The 27,855-nt window shown below is 37.6% G+C and overlaps 1 protein-coding gene across 1 annotated transcript in view; it reads left to right on the top strand.

Moving 5' to 3' along the window:
- Positions 1-2,392: 2,392 nt before the first annotated feature.
- umodl1 (uromodulin-like 1) overlaps positions 2,393-27,855 on the top strand; it is a 30,096-nt gene continuing 4,633 nt past the window's right edge. Inside the window, exons 1-15 of the mRNA XM_057821089.1 lie at positions 2,393-2,468; positions 3,322-3,564; positions 3,683-3,841; positions 7,181-7,305; positions 7,374-7,560; positions 11,563-11,703; positions 13,903-14,077; positions 14,195-14,475; positions 16,182-16,294; positions 16,388-16,607; positions 18,666-18,803; positions 20,187-20,262; positions 20,464-21,379; positions 21,469-21,629; positions 27,100-27,336. Of these exons, the coding sequence (XP_057677072.1) occupies positions 2,393-2,468; positions 3,322-3,564; positions 3,683-3,841; positions 7,181-7,305; positions 7,374-7,560; positions 11,563-11,703; positions 13,903-14,077; positions 14,195-14,475; positions 16,182-16,294; positions 16,388-16,607; positions 18,666-18,803; positions 20,187-20,262; positions 20,464-21,379; positions 21,469-21,629; positions 27,100-27,336 (3,248 nt within the window). The remainder of the gene's footprint in view (positions 2,469-3,321; positions 3,565-3,682; positions 3,842-7,180; positions 7,306-7,373; positions 7,561-11,562; positions 11,704-13,902; positions 14,078-14,194; positions 14,476-16,181; positions 16,295-16,387; positions 16,608-18,665; positions 18,804-20,186; positions 20,263-20,463; positions 21,380-21,468; positions 21,630-27,099; positions 27,337-27,855) is intronic.

Genomic DNA, 27,855 nt, shown 5'->3' on the forward strand with positions numbered 1-27,855 from the left:
TAGCAACTGTTGCTAGGGGGGTCAAACTCGTGTTTGTCCCTCATGCTAGATGCATGTAAATAGTGTATGAACGAGATGTTTACTGAGCTAAACCTACTGATTCTGTCTGAAAATGATGTCCCTGGTGACAAATTCACTGGTAAAGATGTGGAAGAACATACAATTTTCCAGAATGTGGCGGCGGTCTGAACTGTCAAGTCTCCCAAATTGGAATTCATTTACGTCAGCAAAGAGCAGGAGCAGCACGCAAGACGGCAGCGATGTAGCCGTTCATTAGCGTTAGTGCCTAGCTTGAACTCGGCTTTTACCACGCAGGAAGTGGTGGTGACCAACGCCATAAAAAATACAATGAAGAAAATGATAAGCCTGATAATGCTCAGTTTCTTACGTTGCGCCAAATGAGCATTATTTCAGTATTGCTTACATAGCCTTACCTTTTACATAGCCTGCTTACATAGTATTGCTTACATAGTTTGGGGCAAACTGAGGCACACACATAAGGCTTATGTGTGTGCGTCATACACGCACAGTGCGTTGTTAATTGTTTTGATGCTTCTGCACATGCGGGTCAGTTTGCTCAGCGCGTGTCGGACTGCGCATGCGTAATACTTGAATGGGCTCAAAGGACCAAGGTGGTCCGAACAGGTACGCCAAAAGGACGGATATGACAAAAAATCGGACTTATGACCTGCAGTATGAACCTAGCCTTACTCCGCTACTTTGGGCTACACTTGTTACATTTTTCCTCTTTATTCCACATATTAGATTTTACTTTTTTTTTTTTTTGCTCGCGATGCCAACAGTAGCTCTACCAGTTTCACCAATGAAAAAAAATGATAACGGGTCAAAATTATTTTTCGAACAGATCATGTGACTAGCACCTTAAATGGTCATTTGCTTTGCTTAGCCCAAACCACCTGAGGACCGAAGAGGCAAGATGTCAAGCTGTCCTAAACAGTCTGATTTAGAATTCTCCTAAAAAATGATGGGAAACAAAAATGCTCATTTTGAACTTTTTATTATAAATATTCTTGTAACTTCATTGTATTGCTGACACTACGTTTTGGCGTCATCAACATGTTGTGCCCCAAAAGTCAAACTCTGCCTATGACTTTGAATGGGAGCCCATTGCGAAAATGCTACTTGCATTATTGTCTTTAACTTTAACTTCCACTTTTGATATCCCTGTTTAAAAGTAAGCCACCACTACAAAGTTAAAATTTATTTTTACATATGGAGATTTTTTTTGCTCCATGTTCAATTTATATTATTATTGTCGTATTATATAAGTCATTTGATAACTTATCTTTAAGTCACATTCATATGCCAGTAAACTTCTGCCATAATTGGGGACATGGAGCCCTGTTTATCTCGCCGACTAGCATTTTCCTGTAATGAGCTACCTGTTAGCAGCATTACTTGGCAACAGCCATGTGATGCAATAAGGTGTGGCACTAATTGAACCACTGCAGATGCTTACTTTATGTCACATTCGACATGTAAAATAAAACTGTACTTCAGTGGGCTCATCATATAGACGATGCCGTGTGAATATGCTGTCAACTAATTTTAAACCTTCCTGAATCTCTTCGCCACCTACACACTCCATTTCTTCCAACTGCAGCACATAATAATCACCTTAATGATAGCATCAATCTTAATTGGGAACATTTTTCTCACCCTATTAGCATGAAATGGAAATGAAATATTTTCATCTTTCATTCAGACACAAACACAATTGAAACATTGAAAAAAAAATCACGTGGCATATGTATTTAATAATAGCATTATTGCTAAAATTACAACCAATCTAATGAAACTTTGTGAGATTTCCCTCCTTACAAGACTATATTTGCTGACACAATGTGTACCAGAATGTACTGCCATGGTTACCTGCGTGGAAACCACATCCTTGGGGACTTGTGTGTTTCTTCTTTCTAATCCATCTCCCCCATGGTGTTAGAATCATGTTTACAGTTCTAATACCCATGGGATTATTTTAATTTTCTTTAGAAATACCAAATAATTGCATGATTAATAATTCAATAGACCAGACCATTATAACAGCCACAATAGTAAAAATGGCTAAAAAAAGGCAATTATTCTGATTTAATTTTCATTTGAGCGTGATAGGCATTTCATACAAGACACTGTGCAAAAACTTGCATTAATCAATTCAGTTTGATGATCTGCAACACCAAAATAAATCCAAAAGTTGCTGGCTTCTACTATTCAACAGAGATAGGTGGTGCGAATAGGGATGGAGGGAGGTAGAAACACAAGGGAGTTGGGCTTTGAGCACAGTACACTCAAGAATGAATTGCTATAATCATAATGAGGGCCATGCAAGCACAATGCTGCCGTTAAATATATAGCTTTAATATTTATAAAAATGGGTTGGAATTGTTCCGTTTGGGTGGTATTTACCTTTCTGGTTCTCTACTCAAGGAAAACAGCCACATATGAAGGTATGACTGAATACTGTATGTACTACCACACAGTATATATTTTACTAAGACAAAATGGTCTTTAACTCTGAAGAGCAAGTTTTTAAATTTTTTTTTTTTTTTAGTCTGATAGCTGTTATTGGCAAATGTTTGGGTGTGGAATCCAAATCTGATTGTAGTTTTTCAACCCTTTAATGCCAGCAATATGAAGCAATTATCAGAGAATCCCAAAATTTGAAAAATAAGGTCCTAATGAAACCTTTTTTTCAAATTTGTGAAAAGAAAAGCCAAAATTAATATGTGTAATTAGCGCTCAGATATCTATAACCCTTGCTAAATCCTGTTTGTTTTTTTCATGGAACCTGCAGATGCATGTGTTGAATTGCATCTATCATTTTTTTTTTTTTTTTTTTTTTAAAGAAATGTCAAAATTCTGAATTAGTTTCAAAATCATGAAATTTTAGGTGTATCAAATGTGATACATTTGGCAATATAGGGTCTACAGTATCTGTATTCTTTCAAAATTTGAACTGTACTTAACTTGTGCTTGTTTAATAATAAAGAAAATACAGTATAAGGAAATTTGAAAGACAAAAAAACATGACTGCAATGTTTATTAAACACCATTGTGTTTACAAAGTTGTGGCTGTAGTAACAACATGCTAAGTAGGAAAGATGACTTGACATGATAGAGGAAAAACTGAAATTGGAACTTTGATTCTGCACCCGAAACGTAAGTTTAAAACAGCTGCCTAAAAGTAAAAGGTTGTGTTTTTTTTTCTTCAAATTATTGCTCAGTTTAATGGTAACTTTGTGTAATAATAGCATTGGAATCAATCAACAAATGTAATCACTAAGGAACTTTATTTAATAGGAAATAGCCTGTCTGCATCTGGCTACCATCTATGTATTTACAACGAGACCCGCAATTTGAGTTCCCTCGTGCTGCGACGGGTTCCTTATACTGTGAGCAAGAGTTGCGGTGGCTGGCTTTTTTGGATGGTGTGTCCAGTGACACTTTACAGAATAGTTCATCAAACTGAACACACGATGCTGGAGGAGCAGGTGACCAGATGCTGCCATGGTTACGTACCAATCGGAAGCTACTGTGCCCTGTGTAAGTGTGCATTTTCCGGCTTAAGAAATCTGAGCTTATACAAAAACTGCATGCACTAAAAATATGTTAACATTAATAATTATGTGTTTTGTAACATGCTATTTTCTTTTCAATGGAGCCTTAAATTATAGTGAGGAGTTTCTGACCAAACCTGGATCCTGCCCAACTACAAATGGATCTTACTCTGATGTTGATGACTGTGACTGGGACATAGATTGTCCAGTGCAGCAAAAGTGCTGTGAGAGATCAGGTCACCTTTTCTGCACTAACCCTGAAAGTTAGTATTCATTCATGTGCCAAATTCACTGGTAAGATGTGGAAGAACATATAAATGTTCAGTTAAAGAGATGGCTTGAGTGTCAAGGACTGAAAAAGAGCTGAATTGATCCATACCTTTTTCCTTACACCACTGACAATGACGTTCTCCTGTTTCCAGAAGCTATCCTTTACCCCCATATAACCTGTCTTTCTTATATATTATATCTTCTCGTTGTTTTACGTCTCTGACCATTCTTGGGGGTAATTTATATTAGTTTTGTATAGCGATCGCAAATGCTACTCAGTGACAGCGAACAAACACTTTTAATTTTTTCATTAATAACAAAGCTTAGTTTATTTACGCTTCCCCCTTACTAAAGTTGTTTCTTTACAACAGAAAAGGTAACAACGGTGGCAGTCAAATACCATTTTAGTATTTTTTTCAGGTCATTCATTGTCAGACAAAAGCAACACAGCAAAACACCACGGTAAAATAAGCAAAAATATCAAAATGGCTTACCTCTTCAGGGGACGCTGTGGCAGGCAATGGGTTGGGAGTATTATTTGTAGGACCATGACCCCAAACAAAATTTTTACTGCATATAAAGGTGAATGACTTCACCTTGCTGCCGTTAGAATGGTCTTGCTGACGTCCGCACAAGCTGATAACATTGTTCACATTTTTTCTTTTGAGTCTTTAATTTTGGGAAACGTATGAAGAAAACATCTTTCATATGTGGACGGTCGTAATGTTTAGAGTCGTTTCTACAAGTTCCATAGTAGCAGTGTTTAATCGGCATGTTCGTTTTTCAAAGATTACCGGAGAAAACTAGCAGAAATTAAATGGTTCGTATGCAAGGGTGTATCTATAATGTCCCACTTCTGCTTTACGATGCGACGTCACGGTCTAAAAATAGCATTCGTGTGGTACGCTATTGAGAATAGCATGCAGAGCAGATCCAGTATCAGTTTAGAGTACTGTCCATTGGACTGCTGATGATTCCTCACCTTTCTTAGGATCATTGAGACCCCACTAGGGGATATCTCACATGGGGCCCCACTCCGATTGAGATCGACGGTCATGTTTTGCTTCTTCGATTTTCTATTGATTGCTCCAAGAGTGGACCTTTTTTCACCAAAATGCTTGGCAATTGCTTTGTCGCCCTTCCCAGGTAGAGGTGTGGAGGTGAACAATTTTGTCTCTCGTGACTTTGGACAACTCTTTGGTGTTAAACATGTTAGAAGTTTCAGTCTTACTGATTGTATGGGGTGGACAGGTGTCTTTATGCTGCTCTCGACCTCAAACAAGTGCATCTGATTCAGGATAATATATGGAGTGGAGGTGGACTTTTAATAGGCGGACTAACAGGTGTTTCAGGGTCAGAATTCTAGCTGATAGACAGGTGTTCAAATACTTATTTGAAGCTGTATCACACACATAAATTGTTAAAAAAAAATCATGCATTGTGATTTCTGGATTTTTCTTTTTAGATTATCTCTCTCACAGTGGACCTACGATGAAAATTTCAGACTCCTCCATGATTTCTAAATGGGAGAACTTGCAAAATAGCAGGGTGTTCAGATACTTATTTTCTCCACCGTATGTAGGTAGCAAGCTATAGGCCTATACTTTATATAGATGCTAGTGCTCAGGACAACGAGCCATCTGTCAATTATTGCATTGATGCTGCAAATGCAGAGATTTCTTTTCATATGTAGTGCTGGTGGTCTTGACAAGTGTGCAATGAAGCAAAATGAATGGATGCAAAATTGTATGTTGAATCAATCCAAATTGTATGAATGATGACGTCATTGTAAAATGAGACAGATACGTAGCTATAAGTAGCATTACAAACTCATAATGACTTCATTTACTGAGGAGTCACAATTTAGGGTGGGGATACAACTAATAATTCTTACACTGCAAACCCAATTACATTCACAGAACTCATAAATTATTATTTTAAAAAATTACACACAATTTCTTAGTAATGCACTGTATGTTTCCTATTTTTTTTAGCATATCACACCACATAGCTATAAATTATTAAGCCCTATTTACTTACAGAGGCAAGAACCTTAACATAGCTCGAAACTTTATAGCTCATTCTACATAACAAAATTTCCACTAATTGTCAGCATATTCCATCACACTCATGCGTCACATAGACAGTGTGTAATTGTGATGGTTCACTTATTTTTTCCCCCTTCTTTCATTGTTTGCATATTATCCTCATTAAAATATGAAAATCTATATATGTTTGGGTGGTTTTAGTTAAAGCAGACACCGTTTTTTCTATCTGACAAAGATCAGATCACATTTGACGGTGATTTCATGCAGAAATGTGAGAAATTCCAAAAGGTTCAGATACTTTTTCATAGCACTGTACATGAAAAAAAAACAAAAAAACCATTTTGTTTTGTTTTTGGGGATGCCACGATCTACCCGCACTTGCGTTGCGATCGACTGATAAATTGGGATCGACGTAATGAGCAACCCTGAGCTAATTCAACTGTTTGGGATTACAGTGTAGAAAAGGAAGTGGGAAGTCATGAAAGATTTGGTATGTCTACTAATACAGTATTTCAATTTATTATTCGATTGTACAATAATGCAAAATATCATTTTATTAATCACGATTAAAATATTTAATCATTACCAAGCCCTGTGATATAAACATACAGTTACTGTTCTTATTATAAACAGTAACAACACAGCAACAACTATTGGTCAATGGGAAGTGTGCTAGATTGAATTGCCTAGTAAATTAATGGCACTACTATGTTGAGTATGGGTGTTGTAATGAGAGGAAGTAGCAATGTACAAATATTTCCTGATTTCACTATTTTTGTATGTGTGCTACTCAGATACTGGACATAAAGACCTTGCATTTGGCACTGCGCCATTCTTGTCAGACTGCATGCTGCCTATTCCTTAAACCAGTCATTACCAACCAGGGTCGCATGGCAACCTAGTGTGACGTGAGAGATCATAAGTGTTGCCGTGGGAAATAATGAAACTTCACCTCTTTTGTCTGAGAATTGTCTTTTTACTCTAAATATCCAGAACTTTGCCCATCCCTTAATACCATTGACATTTATTGAGAGGCAGAACAATTAAATACTCTTCCACTATAGCTGCAGAATGGTTCATAAACCAGTAAATTAAGGCAACCCCCCCCCCCCCCCCCCCAGTATTCCTACTTTTTCACTGCATGCTAATCTAGGTTTTGTATGAATGCATAGCATGTATTTATTCCATCTCCTGTGTTTCCACATGCAAAATGTTTAAATGTGAACATACTTTATCTGTGCCAATGCACTTTTTAAGCTCTTTTCAATATTCTATAATCATCAGGGTCAGCAAATTACACACAGAATGGGAGGAGCAGATTCAATGCAACAGTGACAGTGAAGACAGATTATGAGCAATTGATGAACAATGGAGCGCTCCTTAACCATACAAGATTACTTCAAGCAATGGTACTACAAACCTGACATCTCAGTATTGTATTCCAGAGATTGCTCTGACTGCTTTTATTTTTATACAGGTAACTGGAGCACTGCAGTTTGTCAATTTTTCAGTCTATTACCTCGCTTCCTGGCCTGTGCACCCTTATAGAACTGCCACATCGCTGTTGATAGACTGCAGCCTTTCTCTTTCACTGCACAACATCACATCAAAGCTGCATTTCCTCCTCAAACACATACCCGAGGTGTCAGCTGTGACCGTTGGAGGTGAGGAGAACAAGCAGAGGCAAAGCTGCTCGTGACTTGACTTGTGTTTTGTAAGAGAAGTGACATTCTTGTTGCATGTCATGTTTGCACAGAACATAGCATTCGGGAAAGAATGACTCAGTCGCACCACAGCCTCCCTCTCAGACCGCTTATTTGAGCGACTGTCTTCTGTGGGATGTTTCCTGCGATGGCAGAAAATAACACCCGAGTTAGTCACACATGGTTCTCCCCCCACGTACATAGAAATTGCTCTCAAGTCACACAATTATAATTGTCACGAGTCCGCCAATAATTGCCACCTGAACATATATCACACATGCTAGGAAGGTCATGCTGAGAGACCTTTCATTTTCTGATCTTTTAAACTAAAAATAAAAGGACAGGGCCACATTGTAGTTTCTTTCTGAGGGCCGTTATGTGTGATGAATAAGGCTACCACGATGAATTGACCAATTGTCAATTAATCGATTGGCACATGAATCGAAAACTATTTTTATTTATCTATATCGCTTTCACCGGCACTAAAAAACTACAAATGTGCCGACTGCTTTACGGCATATGTCACTTCCCCCTTTCCCTATTCATTATAAAGACAGAAGTTGATGCAAATGCTTTCACACAAATTCTGCAAAGATGGCAGAGCAACAAAAGAGGTGAAAAATTTTGTCCGAGGAGCAATAAAAAGAAGGCTACTCAAGAATAAATATTTGCCCGGCTTTCACTCACTAGCATGACGCCCCCCACAGTTGCTAACCGTCATATGTTATTGTTTAGCCACAATTGGATTTATTACCGTATTAATATTCATCCTTCACACAGCTGCTGAAAACAGAAATGTATAATCCATCTGCAGGCGACAGGGAGATCATGATTTTACAACACTGTGTGGGTGTGCGCTGGTCCTCATAAGAAACGCAGTCTTCCTTAAGGAAAAACACTACTGCTTTTGCCCACTGGCGTCGCCAAAATCAACCAAAAACTGAGTTGTCTTATTTGAGCCCCTAAATAGCATTTTTTTTTTTTTTAATTAAAAAAAAATAAAAAGAAAAAAGGGGAAAATCTGTAAATATCTTGTATATTCATATTTTACATTTTAATTCTTTGATCAAACAGATTACAGATAATTTACATTTGTTTTATGAAAAACAAAAAGGGGACCATTAAATAGACTCTTTTTAGTTTTTGTTTTCTAGAAAAAAAAAGGAGAACAAGTAAATATCCTCTTATTTTTTTCCCTAAAAATGTTCAATTTAAATGTTTCAAAAGGGGGAAAAAAAACTGTAAATGTTCTCTGATTTCTGTAATTTAGGGCTCCATCTAACAATTAAATACAAAAAAATAGATTAATCTGACGATTAATTTAACGATTAAGCGATTAATCGGATTAATGTCACTTTTTTCAATTACCTTCACAATTTAACTTGAAGATGTTTTAGGCAGGTAAGGAAGTCAGAATTAAGAGAAAATGGATGACTATTTCTTTCAGAATTAATAATTTATTACAGCTTCCAGACATAACTATACTGTAGTCTGCAACTGACTTTTAAGTACATAAAACCTCTGAGTAAGAATTTCTCAGTACGCAAATCAGACAAAATTCCTTCCAATTATTCAAATAAAAACAAAAGTACTGTTGATTGACATATTTTGCTGATTGACATATTTTTTTTGTGGGTAAAGCGCTGATATAAATTGTGTCAATGACTTATTTTCTTTAAACAACAAAATCAAATCAGGAGGAGGCAGACTCCTCAGTATTCAGTATTGAATCAGTATCCTTTATCAAACAGTTGTTCATAAATACAATCCAAATCCAATTTCAAAACACAGTCTTTAGTATGACAATTTTACAGTTTGAATGGGAGTTTGTGTTGAAAGGAGACTAAGCTGTTATGAACAGGTTTATGTGTGTGGTTTCTTTATAAAAAGAAATGAGACAATGTTACTATCTATACTTCAACTGCTAATATGCATGACTCTCCAAAACACAACACACACAGACACTTATGACACTAATTAGCATAATCGCTAACTAGATTAGCGCGTTGCGATAAGTAGTAACGTCTCATCAACAAAGAATGCAAACAATACAATTGCCTTCATTTACTCACCTCTGACAGAGGCACATTGGATCTAACAACACAAAAGACAATCTAACTCTTGGCACTTCGTTATACTATATTATTATTATTATATTTTGCTTCAGCAACCCAATAGCAGCAGCAGTTACAGCACTGAGCTCTCTCTCTCTTGCTGTAATCACGCACGTGCGTGCGCAGTCTCACATTACACACAAAAAAGGCGCCAAATGGGACCGCTCATAGCTGCCGGCTAAAATCGATTATCAAATTAGTTGGCAAGTAATTTATTAATCGATTTTAATCGATTATTTGTTGCAGCCTTAAGCCTGAGTTACGCTCCTGCGTTGTGGTGACGGCGAAGTGACTACGGCGTCAATGGGCATTCGATAATTCTGTGGTGAGGGAACGCGCTGCTCTGTAATTCACCGCCAAGCCACTAGAGGGGTGTGGCGTTATGTTTACACGTTTTTGGGGCATGCTTGTTGACTTCCTCTTGTCTAGTTTAACGGAGAAATTTTTTTAAAAAAAACAAGGCAAGATGGCCTCTTGTCTAGTTTAACGGGGAAAAAAATAAACAAGGCAAGATGGAACGCTTCAATGTGGATTTTCAGCTCGTCAACATTGAATAAATGTTGATTATACAAATGTTGAGGTGCAGGCGATACAGAAGACGGTTTCGAGTCGGTCGGTCCGACTTTTGATGCCGCATAGAGTTCTAACCTCGGGTGGAAACCAGCAAGCTGTGGCGGCTAGCTTCAAACTGGCGTCAAGCACTATGGCCAGCGTTTTGTCCGAGGTCTGCAAAGCCCTCTTGCCCGATTTTTTGCCATGTCCTACAACCAGCCAGTAGGAAGCCATAGCAGATTTGTGGCGGCTATGGCCCTTCCCAAACTGCGCTGTAAGCCTTGACGGTAAACACGTTATCATTAAAGCACCGTTTTAAAATTTAAAATAGAAAATTAAACACCAAAACAGTTCTTTTGACACCAAACCTGAGCTTTATTCTTCGTATACTTGAAGTGTGACACGTAAATAAGTCACAGACTCCCAGCAAAAATATGCACACAATAAATGATGAAGTGCACCAACCAAAAATACGACATAAAATGATAAAAAGCTGGCTGTTTTTGGCCAACTGGGTCACTGCTTCGTATGGCCATTCGATTCCAAACACACATGTACTTGTCTCGGTGGTTCTTCCATTTTTTTATTCAGTCGCTGACTGACCTCCAGCCCCGTATTTTCAGCAATCTCCTCCCACGAGTTGCTTGCCATTTGGCAATCTTCATAATGTCTTGACGAGACATTGTAGAAGTTGGTGTACTTGCTCTTCGTTGATACTCTCGCCGGCTTAGTCCATTTTGCGTGTAGAAAAATCATGTTTGACGACGGCAGTGATTTCGCGCTGAACCGGAAACAACAGTCTGAGCGGACCAATCACAGTCCATTTCCACCACGTCACACGCGTTGACGCGACGCGAAGTCAGAAAATTGAGAAGGAGCAAGAGAGGCTACGGCGGAGGGTCGTAAATCAGGTCTTTCTTGACGGCGCAGGTCTGACGTGGAAGCATAAGTCGGCCTTTACTATACATATTTCCTGATCATTCATTGATGACTACATGAGAACAACAAAGTCGGTACGATTGATTTACTTTCACGGTCCACCCAAAATAATGTGGCGGGACGGATCTTCAGTCCTTGATTTTGACACCTGTGCTTTAGATGTTTTCTTTTGTTGTAGTACTTTTACAGGAAGTCACAAGCTCCCTATATTTGTTCCACGATGTCCTTAATTATTCATAATGTGTCTACAATATGAATAATTTGGGGTTTAATGATATATTGCAGCCAGGCACTGTGTCTTTCCGTGTCATTATAATTCCAGTGTAATCACTTCAAGTTTTAATGTTCATCATTATAGATGTAAACGAGTGTGCGCATCCTACTCTCCATCAGTGCTCTCCACTGGCGCAATGTAGCAACACAGTTGGTTCATACCAGTGCGAGTGCCGTGGAGGCTATCTTGATGTTGACCCCAGCAATCCTGGAACTCATTGTGCAGGTTAGTCAAATAGATAAGTAATATTTAACTGTCACATCCAAAGACTAAGCACCGCACAATCATACAGAGATTAAAATTATAGCATTCAAAATCTTACATAGAAATTTAAATTGAAACATTATTTACTACTTGTTGCTTCCCTTGGTTGATTGCGGCAATCATTTTTTAATGTGTCATCCTGAAAAGGTTTAGTCCATGCAAATGATCCACTACCATCTATTAAGTATGTGATAAATACTGCAAAAAGTATGGCATATTTCTTCTTTCTCCCACTGAACATGTACTATGTATTTTTTTAGGGCTGTCAAACGATTAAAAATTTTAGTCGAGTTAATCACAGCTTAAAAATTAATTAATCGTAATTAACTGATTAATTAATCTAAAATATGCCATATTTTTCTGTAAATTATTGTTGGAATGGAAAGATAAGACACAAGACAGATATATACATTCAACATACTGTACATAAGTACTGTATTTGTTTATTATAACAATAAATCCACAAGATGGCATTAACATTATTAACATTCTTTCTGTACAAAGACTTGTAGTTCTTAAAAGATAAATGTTAGTACAAGTTATAGTAATTTTATATTAAAACCCCTCTTAATGTTTTCGTTTTAATAAAATTTGTAAAATTTTCAATCAAAAAATTGCCTGTGTCCACTCGCCATTCTCTGCCTCTTAGATCTCAATGTGCAAAAAATGGCGTCATTGTAATCTGTTTGAGGCAATGCATGAGCGGGTCATTCCGCGCATGCGTTAAATGCGTAAAATATTTTAACGTGATTAATTTAAATAATTAATTACCCGCCCGTTAACGCGATAAATTTGACAGAACTAATTTTTTCTAATCTGCATCTACATGCATTTTTTAAAACATTTGGCCTCAATTGATAGAAGTATGATATTGATACGAAATGATTCCTTGCTCCCAATGCCACCACGGGGCGTCGTCATCGCTACATGACTTTGACTCTACCACATTAATCTGAAATACAGTGGTATTTCTACTTTCGAACGTCTCTACATGCGAAATGTTCAGGTTACGACACGCCTCAATTGGAAAATATTGCTTCTTATCACGAAAAAAACAAGTTGTTTTTACATTATGCACAACTCTCATTTCATGTTTATTATGCAACAATCTATTTTAACATGTATTTGATGCATGTTTTGAAGCAATTTTATGCTTCATAAAAGATTTATGTCTGAATTTTGGGGAGTTTGGAGCAGATTAAGGCATTTACATGGAAAACGTGTCTCTACTTACGAAGATTTCAGTTTATGAAACTAGTTCAAGAACCTACAAAGGGATCAAAAGACTCCAAGGGTTTTTTGGTTTCAGGATATGTATGGTAAATGTACTCATAATCACTATGTTTTATAGAATTTTGCATTTAGGTTATTTAACATTTGATAGGCTGGACATGGAAATGCCTAAACACAACAGAGGATTGAAAGAATACTCGAGGCATGACATTAAGAATACTACTAATAAATACATTCTTTTTTAAACAATTACATTCTGATGTATATTATTATTTTGTTTGGGTGCATGTTGGCCAGATGAAGATTATTTTGCATGTAGATTTTTAACTACCATAATTTTTGCACTATAAGGCCCACCTACCAAATTTGACACGAAAACGGCATTTGTTTATACATAAGCCACACTGGACTATGAACGGCAGCTGTCCTCACTGTATTATGGGATATTTACACCACACAGTTTATAACAGATCTCATTTAGTGTCTGTCCGTCCGTCCACTGCTTAATCTGGCAAATTATCTCACTTTTGAATGGATGTAAAAATCCGAGCTGGACATAAATGGGGTTAGTTCCAAAATTTGCTGAATGACACTTATTGACATCTGTCATAAGCATTCATTAATGCCCATGACAGCGTCATGTCATTATTATGACGGTCTTATGACAGTCTTATGACACCATTGTCAAATAAAGTGTTACCTATTAACCCAAATAAATCAACAAATAAACACTGGACTGTAAGCCACAGGATTCAAAATGAAGGAAAAACGTATCTGCTTATTGTCGGAAAAATACGGTAATTATATGGCGTGATGTGACTGTAAAAATGGGTACCGGCATTCACATATCTTAGTATAAATAAAACTGTACTATAATAATTTTAATTCTTCATCAACTGCTTAGATTATATTATGTCTTTTACGTAGATACAAACAACATTACCATACAAGCCACCACAGAAGTCCCACCATGTTCCACTTCACTGATGAACATAACTTCACTTCGGACTGCCGACAACGAAACTGTGGTTAGCTACCCTGTCACTGCAAACAACGTGTCCACGCCTTCATTGAACACAAGTGCTGTCTTTCAAACTACAACATATAGACCTTCCGGAATACCGCCGGCATCAGCCTCAAACTGTATGAAATGTTTTACTTTTTTTCTTTCTTTCAACTATGCTGTCTGGAAGCAAATACGTTGTACAACAGGAATTATGGATGTGCTCACACTCACTCTCTGCACTTTTCCAGCCTCCCCTGGCATCAGCAGATTACAGTCTGCCAACATCACTGGCACTTCTTTTTGTGTTTACTGGTCCAGCCTAATCCCAGCAAACCAGACTTACTTGGTGGTTCTTAGTGAGGGCTCAGAGGTTATTAGTAAATGGACAACTGAGCAGACCATGTTGGAACTGAAGAATCTGCAACCAGGGGTTCTCTACAATGTCACTGTTAAACTCCACACAAATGAAAGCCATTACATTGCAATCAAAACTGGTAAGTAGGGTTGTTCCAATCATGTTTTTTTGCTCCCGATCCGATCCCGATCATTTTAGTTTGAGTATCTGCTAATCCCGATATTTCCCGATCCGATTGCTTTTTTTTTTGCTCCCGATTCAATTCCAATCATTCCTGATAATTTTTCCCGATCATATACATTTTGGCAATGCATTAAGAAAAAAATGAATAAAACTCGGACAAATATATACATTCAACATATAGTACATAAGTACTGTATTTGTTTATTATGACAATAAATTCTCAAGATGGCATTTACATTATTAACATTCTTTCTGTGAGAGAGATCCACGGATAAAAGACTTGTAATTCTTAAAGGATAAATGTGACTTTGTATATTGTGACTAAATATTGCCATCTAGTGTATTTGTTGAGCTTTCAGTAAATGATACTGTAGCTATTTAACTGTTCTGCCCAAATGCATGATGGGAAGTGCAACCATGACTATGCGTAGTGGCATCAATTGATATATCTTCTCTGCGTTGGGAAATAACATAGGGTGTTAAGAAAAAGATCAACTACTACCTTTCTTCCCCACATTGCTTCCCACGATATTTCAAATTTTTGAGAGAGGGATTGTAAGGCTTTAGCCAATTAAAAGGCTCCAAAGGCTGCCAAAATTCTCTCTACTCATTTTACGCTGCTTTGTAGCTCCGCATATAGGTAAAACGGTGCCATTATAGATTGAACGCGACAATGCATGAGTGGGTCGTGCAGCGCATGCGTAAATTGCGTTAAATATTGTAACGTTATTACCGCCATTAATGCGATAAATTTGATAGCCCTACTTTAAGCCAAAACTAAACACTCTGGATGAGTGTAAGACATTTTGTCTGTAACGTTAAATACAATTAGAAAACGATTTAATTAAATAATATATATATACTGTATATATATTAAAAAAAGGCATGGCCGATATTTTTTTGCCGATTCCGATACTTTGAAAATGACGTGATCGGACTCGATCAATCGGGATGCCGATCGATTGGGACATCTTTACTGGTAAGGGATTTTCATCCAAAGCTGAATTGCTCATGATTACTAGTTTTCACATAGAACAATGTGCTGCTTAAGTAAGTGCGACGAATATCAATGTGTGTAATCATTTTATGCTTAGCATCTTGATTTCTAATTAGGTTACTTAGTGAGTGTGTTTAACCATAAAAATAAGTGCTGTGTTCATTGGTTTGGTAGCACTAGACCAAATTAATCCTTTAAGTCTCAGGTCATCCATGTAAATTTGAGGCTGTTGAAGCAATTTCTTCAAAAATTGCCTTTCATAATCTACGTGCTTAAAAAAAGTATATCGGCCTCAATATTGGCTATGAATATCGGCAATCGGCTGAATTTTTTTTTAGATAACGGTATCAACATTTCAAAATCTCATATCGGTCGGCCTATAGTTCTTATTTATGATTGACACAATGGAATATACAAAGTGTAAACAATAAATTCCCATCCCTTATTATATTCTTGAGAAGAGTTCAAATGTTTATTGAAAGGAGTACAGCCCCTTTCCGATCAAGCCTGAACATGGTAACAGAACAGCAATGAATGGATACGTATAATTATACATGATTATATTAAAAAAAAAAAAAATCCTTCAACAGTACATGATTAATTTCACTGTATTTTCATTATTGGCTTTATAGCTTGTAGTGCTATATCTGAAGTTTGTTTTCCAGATGCTCAAACCCTTGATGCCACCACTCGACTAACCAACATCCCGTTCACCGAAGACCTACACAATACGAGCAGCCAGGCCTACAAAAATCTTACTGCAAGCATTTTAGACGAGGTAGGTGCATCATGCGTAGAGTTTTTAATCAACTGTTCATAGACATCACAGACTACACTGTTGCAACTGGTTTATTTCTGTTTGTTTTTACAGATCTATCGATCTCTGACACAAGAGATAAAGGCAATGGTGAATTCAGGTCAGGTGAGAATTGAGATCAGGCATCTTTCCCCAGGCAGTGTGGTGGTCAACTTCACAGTAATCTTCAGCCCAGATCAAGAACAAGACATCAGAAACACATCATCAGCACTTCTCTATTCACTAATGAACAGCTCTATATACGTTATGGATGAAAACAACACAATCATCAGTGGTACGTGTTTTAATTAATTAATTAATTTATTTTTTACACTGTATCAGAGTTCTTGATCTAAAACAGAGGTATCCAAACTCTGACCTGCAGGAAGACACATTTTCTCGGACACACTGTAAAATATAAATACAAAATGTAATTCCTGGTGAAACAGCATGGGAATGCTTTTACAGTGGTATGAAAAAGTTTTTGAACTTTTTGGATCACCGTCAAATATGATCTGATCTTTGTCAAAATCACACGGATGTAAAAACATTGTCTGCTTTAAACAAAACCACCAAAACATTTATAGGTTGTCACATTTTAATGAGTATAGCATGCAAACAATGACAGAAGGCGGAAAAATAGGTAAGTGAACCCTCTGCCTAAGGAGACTTAAAGAGCAATTGAAACCAATTTTTACGAAACAATTTAAGTCAGGTGTGTGCCCAGTCACTGATGAGTGGTTTAAAGCTGCCCTGCCCACTATAAAACACACCTGGTAAGAATTGTCTTGATGAGAAGCATTGTCTGCTAAGCATCATGGCTCGGTCAAAAGAGCTGTCTGAAGACCTGCGATCCAGGATTGACAGTCAGAGAAGTTGTCTATAAATGGAGAGAGTTTGGCACTGTTGCTTCCCTCCCAAGGTCCACCAAAGATGACGCCAAGAGTTCAGCGCAGAATACTCAGAGAGGTAAAAAGGAACCCTAGAGTGTCTGCTATAGACTTACAGAAATCACTGGCACATTGCAATATCTCTGTCCACACACAAACATAAACACCTCATCCTCACCGTGAAGCACGGTGAAGGCAGCATCATGATTTGGGGCTGTTTTGCTAGCTCAGGGCCTGGACAACTTGCAATCATTAATGGAAGAATGAATTCAAAAGTTTATCAGGATGTTTTGCAGGAAAACCTGAGGCCGTCTGTCAGACAGTTGAAGCTAAAAAAAGGATGGATGCTGCAACAAGACAATGATCCAAAACACAGAAGTAAATCAACACTAGAATGGTTTCAGAAGAACAAAATACATGTTCTTGAGTGGCCGAGTCAAAGTCCAGACATGAACCCCATTGAGATGCTGTGGCATGACCTAAAGACAGCGATTCATGCCAGACATCCCAGGAATCTAACTGAACTGCAGCAATTTTGTAGAGAAGAATGGGCCAAGATCAGTCCTGATCGATGTGCCAGACTGATCTGCAGCTACAGGAAGCGTCTGGTTGGCGTTATTGCTGCCAAAGGGGGGAGGGGGGAAAGGGGGGAAGGCACAAAATATTAAATGTGATGGTTCACTTACCCCCCTTCTGTCATTGTTTGTATACTATCTTCATTAAACTATGAAAACCTATAAATGTTTAGGTGGTTTTAGTTAAAGCAGACACTGTTTTTTCATCTGACAAAGATCAGATCACATTTTATGGTGATTTTTTGCAGAAATGTGAGAAATTCCAAAAGGTTCAGATACTTTTTCATACTACTGTATGTTGCTTATTAAACTCCAGTGGATTTTGTGACATTCCTTTTGAATTGGGCGCAGATCCAGGTCACTTCCCGTTGATTTGGAGTCACTTCCTGTTACATTTGGTACATTCCAGTGTTACTGCAAGTCAATATCCGGTCTCCTCCCATTAATTTCAGGTTTCTTCTTGTTGATTTTGGGATGTTTCCAAGGCACTTCCTTTTGATTTTGGTGGCAATTTTGGGTTTGAATGGAGCAAAGACTTATGGGTACTCCTTCTGAGAGACAACCGTGACATTACATAGTTGGTGAATTCATGACCTGAATGATTTGTTAACAAAAACACTGAACAGTAAGCCTGGGTTTATCTGCCAACTAAAGGGAAGTTAAATTTCAATGTTAGATCTCGCAAGCAGCAGAATAAATATTTTTAATCAAATATTTAATTCTGGTAATATAAAACTGACCTGATTCAGAAGGTTGAAAGAGCTGCAGGTTGCCGACCCGTGTTCTAGTCATTGTTACTTCCTATTATATGGCATAGTACAATGTAAAAGAAGGCCAAAAGGGAAAATTGTGTTTTGTTTCCTTATTTGTTTTAATTTGTTGTTACAGATTTTGATGAATGTGTTCCATTAGAAAATGATTGTTCCCAGTGGGCCGAATGTACAAACACGTGGGGCTCCTACACATGTTCTTGTCTAGATGGATTTTTGGACACTGAACCACAAAGGCCTGGTAGAGCCTGTCAAGGTATTGTTTCAAAGTGTGATATTGCCAGATTTATTACAATATAATTATAACACATGTAAGAAAGTGATTTAAAATCTAAATTAGACTAACATGAGAATCTGAACTTTAAATTGAAAAGCTATGGTACAAGGCACAGCCTATTCAAATAAAGATTCTATTGATGAAAACAAAGATTTTTCTTATTGCACTTTTAATTGGTGAAATATGACTGAGTGAGAGCTGAAGCGGCATGGAAAATGAATGAATGAGTGTTTCTGTCATTTGTCTTCAATTACCTCATAGAAAATCAGAGGAGGTTGTTTGCCTGGTCTTTAGAACTGTTTATAATACCCCCCCATAAAAAAAAAAAAAAAAAAAAAAAAAAAAGAAACAAACAAACAAACAAACACACAGAACTGAAACATCATCTGTCATCTTCTTAAATTCTCCAAGGTCTTGATAATATAGAAAACATTAGTTTATTTTTTTGGGCAATACAGTGATCCCTCGTTTTTCGTGGTTAATGGGGACCAAAACCCGCCGAGATAAGTGAAAAACCGCGAAGTAGCACCCCCCCAACTTTTTTTCTGTATGTGTTCAATGTATTTATTCATATTTAGCATTGGAAAGAGATAATAAGACATATTTTTCACTTTTTTATAATTAGAAAAAAATAAATTTATACGTATATATTTTAAAAAAAAAGTTTTTTAAGCAGTTCAAATGTAATATTATAAGTTTAAAACATGTTACTGTCCCACCGAGTTATTTTTAAAAATGAATAAAGTATAAAAATGCTTGTCTTTATTAAATGCTTCATTGAGTGAATCCACTCAAATCCGCTCAAGCTGCTCACTTACACAAAATGAGTTGCCACAGCAACTGTTTAACAAGTTAAACTATGATTGACGCATGCGGCACTTTGAAGCTTTGGGTTCCAGGCATCGGTGGCAAGATCAAACATTAAACATCTGTCAATCATCGTTAACTTTAACAAGGAACTCCAGTGCACAGTCTGAAGAACAAAGAGCAGGGAGAGGGAGGGAGGGAGGTAGGGAGGGAGGAAGAGTGAGGCGACGCGATCGGCTCAGGACAGATCATCTGTATTTCCAAATTATTTTTTTTTAATTGAAAAAAATCAGCGATGGAATGAGGGCGCGAAGTTTGAAGCGCGAATTAGCGAGGGATCACTGTACATCCCTATTGGAGTTATGACCGTAATGTCGTCCTTAGGTTCACCAAACATGTTATAATTTTAGGCCGGAATTGTCTAGAAATTACAATTTTTCATCAATGTCTCAAAATAATAATAACAATGTATACATTTGCAATTATATTCTGTTGCACAGCTGAATTTCATAACCGTTTTATTCGTTCTTAACTAGAATGTTTTGTCTTTTGCAGCTATCATGGAGACAACAGCATTGTTATCCACAGTCAGCACTTTCCCTTTATCTCGATTAATAACATCAACTTATCCATCCCCAAATACGATCGACACTACTCTTGAGACAATCACCGCGACTGAAATAGCCACCACAAGCCCACCGAAGACCATCGCGAATGCACTCACAACTGCCTCCATTGCACTAGCAACTACTTCTATCGCACTAACTACCACGACTGTACCAACAACTATCACTCGCGTGACAACAGACACAACTTCTGCACCACCCACAACTCCTAATGGTCCAACAACTATGACGATGGTGCCAACAACCAGACCAAATCTTCCAACAACCATCACAACTGTACCAACAACTACCTCTAATGTTCAAACAACAATCACGATGGTACCAACAATTACCTCTAATGCACTAACAACCCTCACTATGGTCCCAACAACAACCCCTATTCCTGCTACAACCTCCACCACAGTATCAACAACCATCACTCGGGTGACAACAGACACAACTTCTGCACCACCCACAACTCCTAATGGTCCAACAACTATGACGATGGTGCCAACAACCAGACCAAATCTTGCGACAACCTTCACAACTGTACCAACAACTACCCCTAACGTTCAAACAACAATCACGATGGTACCAACAATTACCTCTAATGCACCAACAACCCTCACTATGCTCCCAAAAACAAACCCTACAACCTCCTCCATATTAACAACAACTGTGATCACTGTACCAACAGCTGTCACTGTAACGCCAAAAGATGCAAATAACACACCAACAACAACTCCTAGTGGTCCAACAACCATCACGATGGTATCAACTGCGGCCACAACTTCTACCGCAGTATTGACAACTGTAACCACTGAACCAACAAGCAACCCCATTGCATCAACCACTCATGTAATTCAAACCACAACGCGACCCACAAATGAACTCACAACCGAAAATATAGACCTGGCCTCTAATGATACGTCCAATAGAATGTATTCAATTCTGGGTGATATTTCAGTTGATTGCACAGTTACTGGCATTACAGTCACAGTGGCTAGAGAGTTTCTAGTTAATCACAACATCAAAGAGACAACCCTGTACCTCGGCCATGATAAGTGCGGGGTCACTAGGTTCAATGCCAGCCATGCTCAGCTGATTGTGGAGTGGAATGAGTGCGGCATAATATTTGCACAAGTAAGCTATTGCCTGTTTTTTTCCCCCCTCGTCCTCTCACGCACTGTGCCATGAATATATTAACCCTGGCCATTGTTTTAATATTTCAGAATGAATCCTACTACACGGCTTCTGTTACTCTGTTCAGCAACATGGAAACATACCTGTCACCCAGCGGAACACTGGAGACACCCAAACTACGCCTGGAAGTTCCCATAATATGCACCTACATGAGGAGCATGCTCATGTCTGCTGACTTTGGCTCCATGGGGTGGGATTCCCTTACTCTCATGATTTTTCCATATGATGTAAAGCCTACATCATGATAAAAACAAATAGCATGGATTAAATTGGCAAAACAGTTTATTCCGAAAAATAACTTAAATAACAACCAAGTTTAAAATAAACTACTAAGGCCACCCAACTCAGTCCCTAAACGTCTCATCAGGCCAGAGACATGAATAGCACAACTGAGAAGCACATATGCCCTCTACTGTCTAAATCAGACCCTACAGGCAACAATAAATCCATAATTAATTATGTAACGAATTAGTCCTTAGACAAAAATTCAAAATTGCACTCCGGGTAATGTGTACACATCCCGAGAAAATATATACCAAATTCCATTGTGATCCACTCATGAAAAATGGAGGAGTAGCAATTTTAGCTTGTGTCCTACAAAGAACAACAAAGTGAGCAAGAACTTGCGACCTCCCTCAGGGGAGGTCCAAAAATCATCATATTTTTTATTTTAATTTAGTAACTCAGTTGTCACGAGTGCAATAACATTTTGGAGCATTACGTGAAACAGAAATCTCCACCTTTTGATTGCAACAAAATTCACAATCTACTCCCGTTACAGTTAATACTACTGTATATAGTACTAGTATTGTACAAAAATAGACTTCATAACCTATTGACATGACACGGGAAACGGTTAAATAGGCCCCCTACGATTCGTAGGGGGCCTATTTTCAAAAACTTCAAATTCAAATATTTTTAAAACCAAAGCTGCGACTGACCTAAAACCAAAACAGGCACCTACCTTAGCCAATATGAGTCTCCATGAGCAGCGGCATAAAAAAACTCAAAGTTGTTCCCTTATAAAATGCCGATTAATTATTTTTTTATATAACACAACTCAAAATGGCTATAAAAGTCTCAGATTTTCCACTAGATAAACAAAAATCACCAAATGCAAAGATAATCATCTATATTTTCAGGATCAATAGCAATGTTTAACACATCATGTAAGTTTTTGACCAAAATAGCAACTTTTTTTTTTTTTTTTTAATTTACTTCAAGTTTTCGACAGCTAATAAATCACTCAATTTAACATCAGAAACTTAATACTTGAGGAAAAAAATGCAGAATAAATTATAAATAATATGTAAATGGATTATTACGGAGCCCCCCGGGTGCCAGGATAGAAAAAATAAAAAATCATAGCTAATCTGTACCCACAGTTTACTAATCTGTGGGTACAGTTTAGTAATCTGTACCCACAGATTAGTAAACTGTACCCACAGTTTAGCAATCTGTACCCACAGTTTACTAATCTGTACCCACAGTTTACTAAACTGTACCCACAGTTTACTAATCTGTACCCACAGATTAGTAAACTGTACCCACAGTTTACTAATCTGTACCCACAGATTAGTAAACTGTACCCACAGATTACTAATCTGTACCCACAGTTTAGCAATCTGTACCCACAGATTACTAAACTGTACCCACAGTTTAGCAATCTGTACCCACAGTTTACTAATCTGTACCCACAGATTAGTAAACTGTACCCACAGTTTACTAATCTGTACCCACAGTTTACTAATCTGTACCCACAGTTTAGCAATCTGTACCCACAGATTACTAATCTGTACCCACAGTTTACTAAACTGTACCCACAGTTTACTAATCTGTACCCACAGATTAGTAAACTGTACCCACAGTTTAGCAATCTGTACCCACAGATTACTAATCTGTACCCACAGTTTACTAAACTGTACCCACAGTTTAGCAATCTGTACCCACAGTTTAGCAATGACCCAGTAACAGTAGTCACCAATGTTTGGCGGGGACTCCGAGTCCAAACGCCGAGGGACCGACCGAGAAACCATCTGCACCATTTGCCCTCGGCTAACAAAGGGGTTTTAAAAGGTAACTATTGCACGTTTTCTTTGGTAGGCGTCTTTCAGGTGTCATCAATCAATATGGCATGTTGTGTTTGCACATTTTCTGTGCTGCTGTCGTGTCCGTGCGTGCTCAATTCAAGTAGTGTTCATTTGTCAGTTACCTATTTTTAGTAGCCGTATTAGCGGCTACTAACACACAACATGCCATATTGATTGATGACACCTGAAAATGTAGACGGCTACCAAAGAAATTGTGCAATAGTTACCTTTTAAAACCCCTTTGTTCGCCGAGGGCAGAAGGTGCAGGTCCCTCGACGTTTGGAGTCCTACCGTTTCCGGGTCATTGCTAAACTGTGGGTACAGATTAGTAAACTGTGGGTACAGTTTAGTAAACTGTGGGTACAGATTAGTAATCTGTGGGTACAGATTGCTAAACTGTGGGTACAGTTTACTAATCTGTGGGTACAGATTAGTAAATTGAGGGTACAGTTTAGTAAACTGAGGGTACAGATTAGTAATCTGTGGGTACAGATTGCTAAACTGTGGGTACAGTTTACTAATCTGTGGGTACAGATTAGTAAACTGTGGGTACAGTTTAGTAAACTGAGGGTACAGATTAGTAAACTGTGGGTACAGATTGCTAAACTGTAGGTACAGTTTACTAATCTGTGGCTACAGTTTAGTAATCTGTGGGTACAGATTACTAAACTGTACCCACAGATTAGTAAACTGTGGGTACAGATTAGCTATGATTTTTTATTTTTTCTATCCTGGCACCCGGGGGGCTCCGTAGATTATTAACAAATTCTATACAGTATACAATCACAACTTATTATAGAATAGAATAGCCCTTTATTATCATTATACACTATATACTCAAGGATTGTCTCAGGAGTGATTTGTTCGAGGATTCAAGTTAATTATTATATTTTTAGTTTTTCACAAGAATTTTCAACATAAAAAGCTCTTTGTTGTAAGGCTGCCGCCACCTTGTCCAACAGACTAACATCATTCTTCGACATATTTACGTAAAATAAATGCTAACTGCCCGTTTTTTGTTTTTGTTTTTGTTTTTGCTTTTAACTAATAATCGAGACTGTTTTATGTCCATACATATAAAGAATTCAGAGATTTAAGCATTTATTCACAAGCATTTTCACCTGAAAAGCTCTGTTTACATATGGCGGCCGCCACATTGACTGACAGACTAGCATCGTACTTTAACATATTTACGTAAAATAAATGCTAACTGCACGGTTTTATTTGCTTTTAACCAAGAATCGAGACTGTTTTATGTCCATATCTTTAAAGAATTCAGGGATTTAAGCATTTATTCGCAATAATTTTTACCGGAAAAGCTCTGTTTACATACGGCGGCCGCCACATGGACTGACAGACGAGCATCGTACTGCGACATATGTACGTAAAACAAATGATAACGCCACGTTTTTTTTTCCTTTTTTTTTTTTCTTGCTCTTAACCAAGAATAAGACTGTTTTACGTCCAAATCTATAAAGAATTCATGGATTTAAGCATTTATTCACAACAATTTTCAATGAAAAAAGCTCTTTGTGATTCCACTCGGTCATCTTTCACGGCCACGTAAACAATGACAGCCCCGCGTCCCGTCAATATCATAATGAAGTTTATGAATATGTCTTAGTAGTTTTGCGTGGTCTCGTGACCTTTAGGAAAATGTTGACGGTTTTCTAATACAACCCCTAGCAAAAAGTATGGAACCCTCACCTTGTCCAGTCCAGATTCTTGACACCTTGTCCAGTGCAGAACTTTTTTTTGGTGCTGTTCCAGTGAGATTTACACCGATGACTGCCTGAAGAAGACATCAAAAATCCCTCAGTCCTTAATGATATGGGGCAGCATGTCAGGCAAAGGCACTGTGGTTAAATCTTCAATAAATGCACAAGTTTAGATTGAAATTTTAGACAGCTTTCTTATCCCTCCAATTAAAAATATGTTTGGGGATAATGAAATCATTTTGCAGGACGACAATGCACCATGTCACAGAGCTAAAACTGTTAAAGCATTCCTTGGAGAAAGACTCATCCAGTCAATGCCATAGCCCGCAAATAGCCCAGATCTCAACCCTATTGAAAACCTGTGGTGGAAATTGAAAAAAATGGTCCACAGCAAGGCTCCGACCTGTAAGGATGATCTGGCAACTACAATCAAAGAGAGTCGGCACCAAATTGATGAAGAATACTGTTTTTCACTCATCAAATTCATGCCTCAGAGACTGCAAGCTGTCATAAAAGCCAGAGGTGGTGCAACTAAATACAAGAGATGTGTTTTGATTAGGGCTGTCAAACGATTAAAATTTTTAATCGAGTTAATTACAGCTTAAAAATTAATTAATCGTAATTAATCGCAATTCAAACCATCTATAAAATATGCCATATTTTTCTGTAAATTATATATATATTCTGTAAAATAAATTGTTGGAATGGAAAGATAAGACACAAGATGGATATATACATTCAACATACGGTAGAAAAGGACTGTAGTGGGCATTTCACTCTACTGTTATTTAAATCTGTCTATGCTGTCCTCACTCCGAAGCGTCTACTTTTTCCAAAGCTAGACAGCTAGTGAACGACGCCTTAATAATTAGACTTCTTCCTTTTTCATCTGATTTATTAATAAAATGGCCTCAAACCATTGTCCTCTTTAGACCGTCGTAAAACTACAAAAAAAAAAAGTACACAAGCATTGCATTAGCAACAACGTTAGCTTAGCACGCTATACAGGTTCACTAAACATAAACAAAAAGCGTCTCATACAAAAAATATAACATTTCGCTTACTAACATAATATGTACATTCTTTACAACAACCATACTTACGGACAAATCTTGTCCAAGGATCATATAAGCACAACATTATCAGCCCGAGACGTCGTGCAGCCATAATGAACTGGAAAGAAAACAATAAACCATGTCGCAAAGCGACCACAAGAGTTCGCTGTTGGACAGCACAAAATGTCTTGCTGTAAAACTTACCAAAAGGCAGAATACTTTCTGAGCAGGACATGTGCGTTAATTGCGTCAAATATTTTAACGTGATTAATTTTAAAAAATTAATTACCGCGCGTTAACGCGATAATTTTGACAGCCCTAGGATTGTTATTTCTTTGTTTGTTTCTCATGATTCCATAGATTTTTCCTCAGAATGGAGTGATTCCATATTTTTTCCCCCTGCAGTTGCTCTATAAAGGTAACATTTACGGACCACCACAATGTTTTTTATTCATTTCTTTTAGTGTTTCTGAATGCAAAAGAGTTGCACTTTTGAACGAATTCATTATTTTTTCAAGCTTTTTATCTGAGTTTGTTCTACATAATAAAATGTCGGAGCGAGTGCTCGTCCGAGACTGGTGATTCCATACTTTTTGCTAGGGGTTGTAATTCTGAGAGATCAACCCTATCAGTCCTTGCAAGCGGGCACACTGTAATCTATTTCAGACTACAGCATAGATTTAATTTAGATATATTATGATTGACTGATGACTGACTGTTTGGCACCAACTTTCCCACAAAGAGAAGTTACAAAAATCAACTTAAACAAGTCATTTGTTTTCTTCCATTGTTTCCAGGTATGAATTAATACAAGATGTGATTACAAGTTCGGGGATGTTCCAGGTCACAGTACAGCTGTTGAACGGTACATTTCCATTACCTTACAACTACAGCTTATCTCCGGAGGAGGCTGTGGTGGTAGAAGTGAGCATGAATACTTCAGCAGAAGAGATCAAAGTAGTGATCTACTCATGCTGGGCTACTCCTACGCAAAATCCGTTTGACGACAAACGCTTCGTCTTCCTGGACAACAGGTAAACTCTTTGAGGTTAAGCATTTGTGAGCCAACAACCAAATCCAGACATTTGAGTTTAGAATTGGAAAAATTGGATTTTTATATGCCCTTATTGGGCCTTTGTTGAAATTTTCAAAACTGCAGTTATTTGAACTCGGATTAGAATTGTTAAAGTTGTTCAAATTTGAAGAAATGTAACATCCTAAAGAATGAAGAATAGCCAAAGAATTGTATAATCGTCATTCAAAAGTGCTTAGCAACTTGGATAGGAAACCTTTGATGATTGGATACAAAGACTCGCTTCTGTTTGAAAGCGATACAATGTGGAAACAAAATGAAAATATACTGTATATGCACAAAGTAGCTGTTTTCACAATGCTCATGTTACAAAAGCACAACTTTAGGATGGAAACCTTTCAGTTTAAATTTCTGAGTTGAGAGTTTATTCATGAGTGGTTGTAAAAAAATAGCCTCAATTTCTTTTTTTAATTAAAATATGCATTGCCTCAGGAAGGCAGAGAGAAGGAAGTGGTTTTGG

Source organism: Corythoichthys intestinalis, chromosome 18, assembly GCF_030265065.1.
Source record: "Corythoichthys intestinalis isolate RoL2023-P3 chromosome 18, ASM3026506v1, whole genome shotgun sequence".
Classification (NCBI taxonomy): Eukaryota; Metazoa; Chordata; class Actinopteri; order Syngnathiformes; family Syngnathidae; genus Corythoichthys; species Corythoichthys intestinalis.